The following is a 13,333-nucleotide window of genomic DNA, read 5'->3' as shown; positions in this document are numbered from 1 at the left end:
GGAAGTGGAAAATTCAGCTCATCAGCCATTGACTCTTGCTAAAATTTATGCAAGTGTGGGAAAAGAGATTGACTTTGTGTTACTCACTCTCATGTTTGAAGATAATTTAGATGTGTGAGGACAGTGGTAGCGTAGCCAAAGTGAAACAGAAACTGTACCTCAGTGCTTACAGGAAATAAGCGATGAGGAAGTACTTTGGAAAGGAGTAGATAGAATGTTTGTGATTAATGGTTGGCACTTTTTAATTTGTATTCATGGATGTGGCTGTCACTGACTAGGCCAGCATTTATTGTCCATTTCTAATTATCCAAAGGACAGCTAAGAATCAACCACATTGCTCTGCGTTTGGAGTCACATGTAGGCTACACCAGTGCCTACCTCACCAGACATAAGACAAAATGGACTGAAATACTAAAACAGAGCAATAGTTGATGAATTTTTGAAGCATGTGTTCAAAGCAAGCACCAGCTATAATGATTTTAGTGCTGCCTAGGTTGCACTAACCACAATTGATTTGCCTTAAAAATCCCTCGACCGTTACAGTCATTATGTAGATCTCATAGTCTACTGTTTGAATGTGATTTAATCCCTAGTAGCAATACATTCCTTTGGAGAAAGAATTTTTCTTAGCACCTCCAGAGATGGCCTCAAATAAATAGGGGCAAGTCTATGTTCATACTTTGCCAATTCCTTGCATCAATGTAGCACACTTCTGATGTGTGTTCATCAGTTTCATTCACTGATCACAGAATGCCTGAGATGTCTGTAATCTATACCAACACTCCCTTTCAGCTCAAACAAGGAAATAAGAGGCAGGATACAACAATTCTCCAGTGAATGTGTAAAATGGACTGGGGGCTTGTCATGCTGGATTACTACCAATACTGGACTCTGAAGTATTTTCCAACAGAAAACAGCAGACTTATATGAACCATATTTATTATCATTATTGCCTGAGAAGCACTGAAGCAGATGAACACTGTGGAATACATTGCCCACTGTTCTTGTGCAAACAGAAGGCTTTAATCAAGTTAAATGCCCATAAGACTGAGGAAAATCAATGCAGGTCATTAATCCTTCATCAGGTTTTATTTTGGCTGTTTGCTGCAACTTACCTGCTCTTTAAGCTGCTGTATGTACTGGATTACCATAGTAACAATCTTACATCCCACCCCAGGTTCATAGGCAGGTTCACAGACAGGGGCACAAACATCTCCCAGTACCTACCTAAGAGGTGATACAGCTTTCCTGATTCAGGAAAGTCACCTGAATCAGTGACAATGCAAGCTGAAATTTCACCAAGTCATCCTTTCAGCCTATCTCAAGAGCTAGGTCAGATTAGATTACTTACAGTGTAGAAACAAGCCATTCAGCCCAACAAGTCCACACCGACCCTCTGAAGAGCAACCCACCCAGACCCATTCCCCTACATTTACTCCTTCACCTAACACTATGGGCAATTTAGCATGACCTAACCTGCACATTTTTCGACTGTAGGAGGAAACCGGAGCACCCAGAGGAAACCCACACAGACACGGGGAGAATGTGCAAACTCCACACAGACAGTTGCCCGAGGCGGGAATTGAACCCGGGGTCTCTGGCACTGTGAGGCAGCAGTGCTAACCACTGTGTCACCGTGCCGCCCTTGATTTCTCAAGGCAAAAATATTTGAAATTAAACAAAAGATTGGAAATCCTTTCTTTAGAAAAGGTGAGTAGTTATCGAAAAAGACTATTGCACATTAACCGTGTAAATTAAGAATGAAAATGCAGCTTGGCTCAATTGGCAAAATGTTTTTCTCAGAAAGGTGGATTTAGACCCTTCTCAATCTAAGACAAACCTCCACTGTAGTATCAGAGTCAAAGAGTGTGATGCTGGAAAAGCACAGCCGGTTAGGCAGCATCCGAGGAGCAGGAGAACTGACGTTTCAAGCATAAGCTCTTCATCAGCTTAAAGTCAAAACGTCAATTCTCCTGCTTTTCCAGCATCACACTCTTTGACTCTGATTTCCAGCATCTGCAGTCCTCACTTTCTCCACTATAGTATCTTGTTACAAGAAATGAGAAATGAAGACTACTTTTTTTCAGGTAGGAAATATCCAGCTGACCAGGAAATTCACCAGATGCCATGGCTGACAATTTTTCTGAGTTTTCACTGAAGTAACAGATTATTGGTTTGTGGAATCTTACTGTACGTAAAATTGCAGCTACATTTACCCCAACTTAACATGATGACTTTTACAAGTCACAATTTGAAGATGCCGGTATTGGACTGGGGTGGACAAAGTTAAAAATCACACAACAACAGGTTATAGTCCAACAGGTTTAATTGAAAGCAGTAGCTTTCGGAGCACTGCCCCTCCGGCAGATGATTGTCAACTTGGTCACCTGTTGAAGGAGCAGCACTCCAAAAGCTAGTGCTTCCAAATAAACCTGTTGGACTATAACCTGGTGTTGTGTGATTTTTAACTTTTTAAAAGTCACTGCACTTAAGTGTAATTTACTGTATACAAAGTCTTTGGACATTGCAGAGAGTTGTGATAAAATACTTTAAAAATGCAAGTCTTTCTTACAATGTAGTGGATTAATTCTGGAAAACGTATTTTAAAAATAAAAATCTGAATGTGGACTGTGCAATTTGCCTTTGTAGTTAACTAACTTCTATCCATCACCTTGAGGCTACTCATTAATATTGAACACTTGGACAAGAAATGCCACAAGAAAACAGAGGTAATTAGCGAAAGAAATAAATATAGTCTATTCTTCTTTCTTTACTTCTCTCTTCACTCATATTAGTCTGCAGGTTTTCGCAATACCCTACTCTTTCTTTTAGTGTTATTACATGTTGTCTTTCTGGCCACCCGCTGTTGCTATAAATGTATTGATGAAACTTTCGAGCATTGGAAAACGAAAATCAGATACATAATCACATGTTTTGGAGGTGGTAACTGCCATTATTGGGTGGCAGCGAGGGCGTTCAGTAGCTACTCAAATCGCATGCACCAATTCAACACGTGGAGCTGAATAGATTAGGCAAAGATTAGATATAGCAAACAATAGGCTAATGTGTAGATCTACACTGTTATCAGGAGGGTGGTGACAATGCATATACACATTATATGGGGTTTGTGCAGCTCACCATGCCTTGTGAGGAGCTCCTGCTACCTGCTGTTTATCAAACAAAGGTTCAGCTTCGTAGGTTATTGCAGCCTGTCTGCCTTGGAGCTAAGTAGTCAGAATCCCTTTGTGTTGTGTGCTTTGCAGTAGAAAATCAGAATGGTTAACTCCATGTGGTAGACTTAGTAATCTGATACCTGATCCAAGCAGTCAACCTGCCTAACTAATAAAACCTGGAGAGCCTGTCTTTGGGGCTGGGATTCTCTTCAACAGCATCTGAATAATTTTGCAGGCAAAGGCTCTGACAAATAATGTGGACAAGTATCGGGATGCATGCCATTGTCTGAGGTTACAGAAGCTATTTGTAATCTTAATGTCTTATTTGATCGAGGTCAGTTTTTGATGTTACTTCTCCCTCACAAAACTGTCTGCTTTGAACTTTGTAACACTGTTTTTGTCTGTCCCTATATCAATCCCTTTGCTACTGAAACCCTTATTTAAATCTTTGTCACCTTCAGACTATGTTACTTGAATAAATTCAGAAAATACTAGAACGAAACAAAAGTTACTGTTTCATGCTGTCAGACCTGCTGAGAACTTCCACTTTCCAGCATGTTCAGTTTTTATTTCAGATTTCCAGCTTCTGCAGTTTTTGCTTGTCTGGTCAGTTTACTTGGCAGTTTATGATCCTAATTCCCACACAACACTGCTGACAGTATCCCCTACAATACCACATGCTGCACATCGCACACGTCTCTGCTCACCAATCAAACTTGGTTCCCAGAATCCCGTGCCTCACATTTAACACTCATGTATTTATGGTTAAATGTCAAGCTCCTCTGTAACTCATTAACCACCTTGATTCATTGCTTTATCCTTGTGAATCTAGCTATTGAAGAACCTTTCTTCCTGGCCCCACATTTTGTTACAGTGCTTTCAGTTGCCTTGTATATTGTTTTTTGGATTTTTTTAACTGAGCTTTTCTACTTGTAAAGCTTTCATCTTCCTTTTAACTTTCTCCTTAAAATCTACATCTTCACCTTCCCTCATCTCTCTCTTTTGATTTATAACAGTGAATTATGGCTGTAAGTATCTCTGACTATGCCATACAATTGTTATGTGAATACTGGCACAATATTTATATTCCCATCCTTTCTTCCAGTTATATAGTTTCCACTTAGTAAAACTGTACTTTAAAATTGAAGAAAATTCAATTTTCTTCTTCTCCCAAACTGGAACACAGCAATTTCCAACCTGTCTTTCTTTTTCTTCAACTTTTATGCACTTATGATCAGCTGAACTAATATCCAATGAAACCACAAGGAATCATTTATTTGCTAGCAGATTAAACAGAGGAAGGTTTGCATTTATATAGCATCCTGTCAAAAATCCCAGAAGTGTCTCAAAGTACTTCAGAGGCAATTGTTTATATTGAACTGTGGTGGCTGCTGTTAGAATGCTAATCAAGGTGTCTTTTTCCATGTATCCAGCAAGACTTCACAAGCAGCAAATAATTTTTGGCTGAGGGGGAACATTGGCACGATGAGGATTTCCTGCTCCTCTTTGATGATGTTACTGAGATCTAAACATCACAATAAAACAGACAGGATCTTTGGCTACTGTATCATCAAAAGAATTGATCAATAGGGTGTCTGTCAATATTAGTGTAATGCCAGTCAGATTATGTACTTGTATCCTGGGTTGACTTGATAAGAAAAGACACTGTGACAAATTATATAAGCCTTATTCTGGGTCAAGTAATGGTACATTTAATTAAATGAGAGACTTCTAAACCAAATAAAATGAAACCTTGGTGGGCGGCACGGTAGCACAGTGGTCAGCACTGCTGCTTCACAGCGCCAGAGACCCGGGTTCAATTCCCGCCTCAGGCGACTCTCTGTGTTGCGTGGGTTTCCTCCGGGTGCTCCGGTTTCCTCCCACAATCTAAAAATGTGCAGGTTAGGTGAAATTGGCCATGCTAAATTGCCCGTAGTGTTAGGTGAAGGGGTAAATGTAAGGGACTGGGTCTGGGTGGGTTACGCTTCGGCGGGTCAGTGTGGACTTGTTGGGCCGAAGGGCCTGTTTCCACACTGTAAGTAATCTAATCTAAGTAGCTTTACAGACCCATTTCAGCAGTAGGATCTACATACAAACACTAAATCTGTAACTAAAGATCTCCGTTCAATAGAAGAAGATGTCAGTCTAATAGTCATTTGGCTAATGCCAATGTCACTGCAATCCATGAGCTGAAAATTACTTGACATATCAAGACTTACCAGTAACATCTAATGAGACAGTGTCTTGCTCATCTTCGATGCCAATCATTACCTCACAGCGGTAAAGACCAGTATCACTTGCTCGCAGTCGGCAAATGGTTAGTGTTGCATCACTCAGACTCTCAGGGTGCTTGGGCACTGCAACTCGACCATCATAGTCAGCAGCAATTTTTATCACACCATTTTGCGCCACCAGAATTAAGGTTTCTTTCTTGATCCTTCCATCTTTTCCTTCCTCTATTTTTGTCCACTTAATCCGAGGAAACTCCTGGAAAGAATGGTTGGATGGTGAAGGTGTGGCCAGCATTGAATAGTGACATGGAAGAGAGACAAAGCTAGAAAGGGAGCCTTTCACATAGGAACTCCTCTTAATCTTCATTCTCATCATCTTCCCACTATCGTGTGCTAAGGACAAAGAAAGAAAGAGTTGTCATTTGTGAATTAGAAACAGGTTGACTTTACAAAATCACTCTATGTAACATTTAACTTGAAAGAGAAGCCAGCCACATTTGGGTTCACCTTTGCTCAATTGGAAATATTTATTACTTTTAGGTTTCTGTCATTTGAAACTTGTCAGTGAAATGGATACAGGAGCTGCCAGTTCCTCAGGCTTAGTGGCTGTTTGATCAGTTTTGCTGGTCAGAAAGAGGAGTACTTCTCCGGGCCTCTCGTTAGAGGTCTTTGATGATCACCAACAGCAAACACCAGGGTTCTTTACTCCCATATTGATTGCTGTTTCCATCACCACCATTTGCCAGAGACTGACCCCAGGAATACGTCGCTAAACCCTGCTGTTGCTAGTGTCCATTCTCCCAACAAACAAGCCGTTCATCGGCCAAAGTGCCATGCAGGAAGCTAAGGAATATTAACAAAGTTCTATTGTCCACAATATCCAACCAGGTTCTTCAACATTTTCGAACAGCACCCTACCCTCCTCAGCTCCCCATTATTAACAGCGACAAAATGTTTGTATCACCTGCATTGCATTTCCTCCCCAACCTATGCAGATGACCTAGAAAGTGCAAAAATAGCACCTAGAGTCTTCTATGAGTATGCAATGAGGATAACTGGGCTGCTTCTCAGCTGTACATCATTGGCAGATGGAAGAACAATTCTAGTGCACTAGTTCTAATAATGCTCTCTATGAGAAACATGCAGCTCTCAATGCCAATTATGGTATTACCAGATCTTCATTGTTATTAGATTTTAAAATATCTAATATTGTTTCACCTAAGCACTTGAATATTGCTCCATTTAGAATATTGAAATTATGCAGTTTTCGAACTACTATATTCTGGCTAATACCATCATCTTTGAAGTTGTAAAATTATGTACACACATGGACTCATGTAATACTTGCAGACTACTTTAGAACATTTAAGGGCAATAAAATTACTCTTGTACATAATAGAGTAATTGAGATATACAACACAGAGACAGACCCTTCAGTCCAACCCATCCATGCTGACCAGATATCCCCAAGCAATCTAGTCCCAACTGCCAGCACCCCGCTCATATCCCTCCAAACCCTTTTTTATTCATATACCCATCCAAATGCCTTTTAAATTTTGCAATCATACTAGCCTCCACCACTTCCTCTGGCAGCTCATTCCATACACGTACCACCCTCTGCGTGAAAACGTTGCCCCTTAGGTCTCTTTTATATCTTTCTCCTCTCACCTTACACCTATGCCTTCTAGTTCTGGACGACCCCACCCCAGTGAAGAGATTTTGTCTATTTATCCAATCCATGCCCCTCATGATTTTATAAACCTCTAAAAGGTCACTCCTCGGCCTCTTACACTACAGGGAAAACAGCCCCAGCCTATTCAACTTCTCCCTTTAGCTCAAATCCTCCAACCCTGGCAACATTCTTGTAAATTTTTTCTGAACCCTTTCAAGTTTCACAACATCTTTCTAGTAGGAAGGAGACCAGAATTGCACACAATATTCCAACAGTGGCCTGACCAATGTCCTGTACAGCCGCAACATTATCTCCCAACTTCTGTACTCAATATTCTGACCAATAAAGGAAAGCATACCAAATGCCTTCTTCACTATCCTACCTACCTGCGATTCCACTTTTAAGGAGTTATGAACCTGCACTCCAAGGTCTCTTTGTTCAGTGACAGCCCCTAGGACCTTACCATTAAGTGTATAAGTCCTGCTAAGATTTGCTTTCACAAAATGCAGCACCTCGCATTTATCTGAATTAAATTCCATCTGCCACTTCACAGCCCATTGGCCCATCTGATCAAGATCCTGTTGTAATCTGAGGTAACCTTCTTCGCTGTCCACTACACCTCCAATTTTGCTGTCATTTGCAAACTTACTAACTGTACCTCTTATGCTCACATCCAAATCATTTATGTAAATGACAAAAAGTAGTGGACCCAGCACAAATCCTTGTGGCACTCCACTGGTCACAGACCTCCAGTCTGAAAAACAAAGCTCCACCACCACCCTCTGTCTTCTACCTTTGAGCCAGTTCTGTATCCAAATGGTGAGTTCTCCCTGAATTCCATGAGATTTAACCTTGCTAACCAGTCTCCCATGGAGAATCTTGTCGAATGCCTTACTGAGGTTCATAATAATCACATCCATCGCTCTGCCCTCATCAAACCTCTTTGTTACTTCTTCAAAAAACTCAATCAAATTTGTGAGACATAATTTCCCATGCACAAAGCCATGTTGACTATTCCTAATCAGTACTTGCCTTTCCAAATATATATACATCCTGTCCCTCAGGATTCCCTCCAACATCCTGGCCCACCACTGACGTCAGGCTCACTGGTCTATAGTTTCCTGGTTTGTCCTGACCACCCTTCTTAAACATTGGCATCACATTAGCCAATCACCAGTCTTCTGGAACCTCACTTGTGATGATCGATGATACAAATATCTCAGCAAGGGGCCCAGCAATCACTTCCCTAGCTTGCAATAATGATCTTTTATATTTCATGCAGGCAATGTAGAAACATAGGATGGTGCAAGAGGTAATACTATCTTACCTGAGTGTAGTGACGATACTATTGTCAACGTGGAACATATCCACAAGATATGCATTAAATGTAATATCATTTTGACCTAAAAAGGAAAGAAAACACATTGCCAATCAAATTGCACAGTAGTCTCCACTAAATAATTAACATTAAAACAGAGGAACATTCTACATCATTTAAATTCTAGAAAAATATTCATAGCTACATGATTTACTTCTGCCTGTAACTGAGTATACTGTTTGAGTACCTGCTTTCTCGAAATGAAGAGCTGAAAGTGATCAGCACTTACACTACACTGCAAACTCTCAAGATTGCATGCAGTAAATTAAGTGTAGAACTATTTAATCATAGAAGTCAAGTAGCTGAACTACAGAGTAAAAGATAAATCAGAACCTGATAGAAATGGGAAACAGTTGAATACACTTGAAAAGCACTTCACTGAAATTGCCATAGTCAAGCAATTTATTCATAATTAGTTTAAATACTGAAAGATTGTAGGGAAAGAAAAGGCATTCCTCATGTCAAGTGAATACAGCAAGTTTCCAGTGTAGCTACCCTGATGACAATAGTGCAATATCAATAAGTTAGAAGTTGCAAGTATTAAGGCAACAAAAATTATAGGATATCTAATCAGAGAATGTTCAAGCAAAGAAAAGAACAGGTGAACTGAATTGTACATATTAAAAAATTGACTGACCAGCGATGTATTTAGATTTCTATCAAAATGAAGATGATAAAAGACAAATGACGGAGTTGACCCTCAGACAACCTGCGTCCGATCTAAATAATTTTCAACACAATCATCAAAAATCAAACAGATCATACAGGATTTGTGTGTATTTTGTGTAAACATTCCAGCTTTCACTTCCAATCTACTCAAGAATTAGGCAGCTTCCGAGTCTGTGGAAGGGTCGCTCCACCCAAAATGTTAACTTTGATTTCTCGCCATAGATTCTGCTCAGACCTGCGGAGGTTCCCAAGCAATTCCCCTTTTTGTCCCTTGTTGGGAATACTGACTATGAAACGTATTGCTGTCCTTTGTTGGATCAAACTCATGAAATCCTTTCCTAACAGCACTGACTGTACTTAAACCACATGGACTGCACTGTTAAGAAGGTAAAAACAATGACTGCAGATGCTGGAAACCAGATTCTGGATCAGTGGTGCTGGAAGAGCACAGCAATTCAGGCAGCATCTGTTAAGAAGGCAGCTCCTACTCACCTTCTCAAGAGCAATTAAGGGAAAATAATAAATATTGCTCTTGCCACTGACACTCATACCCCAAATATTATTAAGAAAAAGTCCACATTGAGATAGCTGGTCTCACAAATGCTGATTGCAACTTCTGCCCCAGCACCCCCACCCCAGCTGAGACAGTACTTTTATCTAATGTTAAGTTCTTTGAAGCGGTTTATAGTCTTCACGTAGAGGCTAGCTGCACTTTCTAATGTCAAAATTAAAATGTTGAAATTGAGGAACAAAATATTTCAGAGGTCTTAAGAGTAAATAAGAAGACTCAGGAGCAACAGTCAGGTGAGAGAGAAAGGATTGCATTTGTTGTTGGCTGGTTTATTTAAATATTTTGCTTGAGAAGGCAAAAGCTAAATGCTCCTCAGACTAAACTAGCTCCAAAACTGTCCTGGGATAACAAGTTCTCAATTCACAACCCTAACCAATCTATAATTCAATATGCAAACTATGATCTGAATATCCCCTGGGCAGCAAGGAAAAGAAGATTACTCAAAATGACTGATCATATCAGTTCCGTATGTTATCACAGACTCCCTACAGTATGAAAGGCAGGCTATTCAGCCCAACTGACCCTATTTCCCATGGCTAATCCACCTAACATTCACATCCCTGGATACTATGGGTAATTTGCCATGGCCAATCCACCTGACCAGCATGTCTTTGGACTGTGGGAGGAAACCAGAGCACCTAGATGAAACCCACACAGACACTGGGACAATGTGCAAACTCCACACAGTCAGTCACCCAAGAGTGTAATCAAATCTGGGTCCCTGCTGCTGTGAGGCAGCAATGATAACCACTAAGCCACTTTGCCTCCCTTATAGTACTATAAGGCAAAACTGGCAAAACTTCTTTTGGCCATGGGCCGAGATGACTGATACAGCCACGTTTACAAGGATCTCCTGAGAATGAGACTACAAATATGGAAAATATGGTAAAGTAGGAGATGTTAAAATCTATTCTATAGTGATGTAATTATTTTTTTTAACTGCAGCAATGTTGAACCAGGTGCTATTTGCAAGCCATGAATTTTATTCCCAGTATTTAGGGTTTGAACTTTGAGAATCACCATATGGTTAGGTTAATTTATCAATTTTACATCGTATTCTAAGGAAATAGTGAGACAAGCAAACTTAAAAGAACACTTTTTCTAATTAGTAGAGACTATACATTGAATGATGCAATGCAAAACTAGAAAGACATTAACTATTTTGACAGACACATTTCTTAAATCTCATTTATTTTGAATAAACAAGTCATTTGCCCATAAAATATTAGCTGCATAGTTATTTAAATGAAAGCAATAGCATGAATGTTTCACCTTAAAAACAGAAAGAAAGCAAATGACATTTGCTAGAGACTTGTCGATAAACCTCAAAAGCCACATTCTCAAGGGAAGACAGACAAAATTAAAGGCTTTGTAGACTATTTCGTTCTGACATGAATCCAATAAAAACTTGCATTTATGTATTACCTTTAATGTGGCAGAGGATTCTAGATTTTTAACAAATTGGGTATTGGATGCTCAGTCACAACAACAGAAAGCACAGTTGAAAAGGTGGGATTTTGAGGCTGTTTTTAAAAGCCTTAGGAGAAGTATCCAGCATGTTGACTTAAGAGATGAAAGGTGACAGAAAATATTAATTAAAAGATTGGAGAGTGAAAACTGGGTTACAGAACGAGGTGAAATGTGTTGCTAGAAAAGCACAGCAGGTCAGGCAGCATCCAAGGAGCAGGAGAATCGACGTTTCGGGCACGAGCCCTTCTTCAGGAATCCTGAAGAAGGGCTCATGTCCGAAACGTCGATTCGCCTGCTCCTTGGATGCTGCCTGACCTGCTGCGCTTTTCCAGCAACACATTTTCAGCTCTGATCTCCAGCATCTGCAGTCCTCACTTTCTCCTTACAGAACGAGGGGCAAGCTCAGAATCAGGGTGAAGTAAAAAAGGAATGATTTTTAATTCAGACTTCTAGCATCAACAGTATTTTGTTTGATTGAATGAAACAAGGACAGGCAATGAACCATAAATTCCACACAGTAACTTGATAATGTGAAAACTCCATATACTTTGACTGCCATTTTCATATTTTACAAACACTGGTAAAGCACTTATAGCTAGATGTTTTTGATTTCTTTGTTCTGAGGGAATAATTTTAGTAGCAAAGTTAAATACATTCAGATGACTCTAATACCAAAACAAATGGAAGTAAACTGTTTTACCACATGGGTATTGCTCTTCTTACATTATTAATAATCTCTGACAGGAGATTAGACATGAAAAAAAATTCTCCTGTCAGAACTTGTAATGGGACTTAAAGGGATCATTTCAGGTTTCCTCCTACTGTGCAGTTTACCTGCTCCAAACTTGAAAATCTGAGAATTCTTTCAAGATGGAACTAATTCAAAGCACACATTTAAAATGTGTATGTGACACCATTTCCAGTGTGTCATGCATGTCATTATACGATATCAGAATCTTTCATGGAGGGAAAGATTTAGCAGAAACATTTAAACATAAATAAGATTCAAATCTTTGGCTTCTTCAACCCTTAGCAGCCCCAACTTCTGCCCTCACCTCCACTTCATACAATTAAAAAGATGGGCATGACTAGGCTTGCACAGTCTTGTGCATTGGTGTACAATTCCTATCATCTGTAAATGACAAAATGAATACTATTTCTCATCCCACCTGTCAGCACTGCTCTCTGTTCATAATGCCCCAGTAGTGATGCATTTTTAGTGGCTCAGTATTGTCATGATAGATTTGCAGATCAAAACGGTAGATAGAGGGGAGGTGTCTGTATTTGTGTTATGATGGGAGAACACCTGTGAAGGGGAGAAATGTAAGGAAAAAGAAATGTATTGAGAGAAATAGATGGATCTGACAGGGTTTGGACAAGTAATGATATTGATATTTTGTTCCAAAAGGATAATTCCAAAAACCACTTTATTTTTAGATTAAGGATCCATTAGTTGTTATATAAGAATGAGCCAGAAGCATTGATAATGAAAAAACTCAAGATTTTCCAGGTTATTATGCTCTTGGACCCCTATAATAAATATCCAGTAGTGGGTATAAGGTGGGATACCATAGTTCAGGATTCTCTTAAAGTTAACATGCAGTTTCAGATGGCTTTTAGGAAAGCAAACATAATGTTCATATAGATTTGAGAGGGCTACAATACAACAGCAGGGATGTACAGCTGAGGCTGTATAAGGCTCTGGTCAGACTGCATTTGGAATATTGTGAGCAGTTTTAGGCCTCATATCTAAGGACAGATGTGCTGGCTTTGGAGGGGGACCCAAGGAGGTTTACAAGAATAATCCCGGGAATGAAGGACTTGCTGTATGTGGAGTAGTTAATGACTCTGGGTCTGTACATAATGTAGTTTAGAAAATTACAGAATACTGAGAGGCCTGGATAGCATGGACATTTTAAACTTGGTGCCTTCTCCACATTTGTAACATAATGCTAAAACAGTCGTAACAATGTATTTGTTCTATCACGTCGGAGGCTGAGGGGTGACCTTATAGAGGTTTACAAAATTATGAGGGACGTGGATAGGATAAATAGACAAAGTCTTTTCCCTGGGGTTGGGGAGTCCAGAACTAGAGGGCATAGGTTTAGGGTGAGAGGGGAAAGATATAAAAAAAACCTAAGGGGCAACTTTTTCACGCAGAGGGTGGTA

At 39.8% G+C, this 13,333-nt stretch overlaps 1 protein-coding gene across 1 annotated transcript in view; it reads right to left on the bottom strand.

Annotated features, from left to right (window-relative positions):
* The window catches only part of vcana (versican a), a 197,942-nt gene that overhangs the window by 164,422 nt on the left and 20,187 nt on the right, over positions 1-13,333 (bottom strand). The window contains exons 3-4 of the mRNA XM_043702808.1: positions 8,404-8,479; positions 5,393-5,797 (exon numbers count right to left, since the gene is read on the bottom strand). Of these exons, the coding sequence (XP_043558743.1) occupies positions 5,393-5,797; positions 8,404-8,473 (475 nt within the window). The 5' untranslated portion in view covers positions 8,474-8,479. The remainder of the gene's footprint in view (positions 1-5,392; positions 5,798-8,403; positions 8,480-13,333) is intronic.

The sequence above is a fragment of the Chiloscyllium plagiosum genome, chromosome 2 (genome assembly GCF_004010195.1).
Source record: "Chiloscyllium plagiosum isolate BGI_BamShark_2017 chromosome 2, ASM401019v2, whole genome shotgun sequence".
Classification (NCBI taxonomy): domain Eukaryota; kingdom Metazoa; phylum Chordata; class Chondrichthyes; order Orectolobiformes; family Hemiscylliidae; genus Chiloscyllium; species Chiloscyllium plagiosum.
This window is presented reverse-complemented; position numbering and strand designations above follow the sequence as displayed.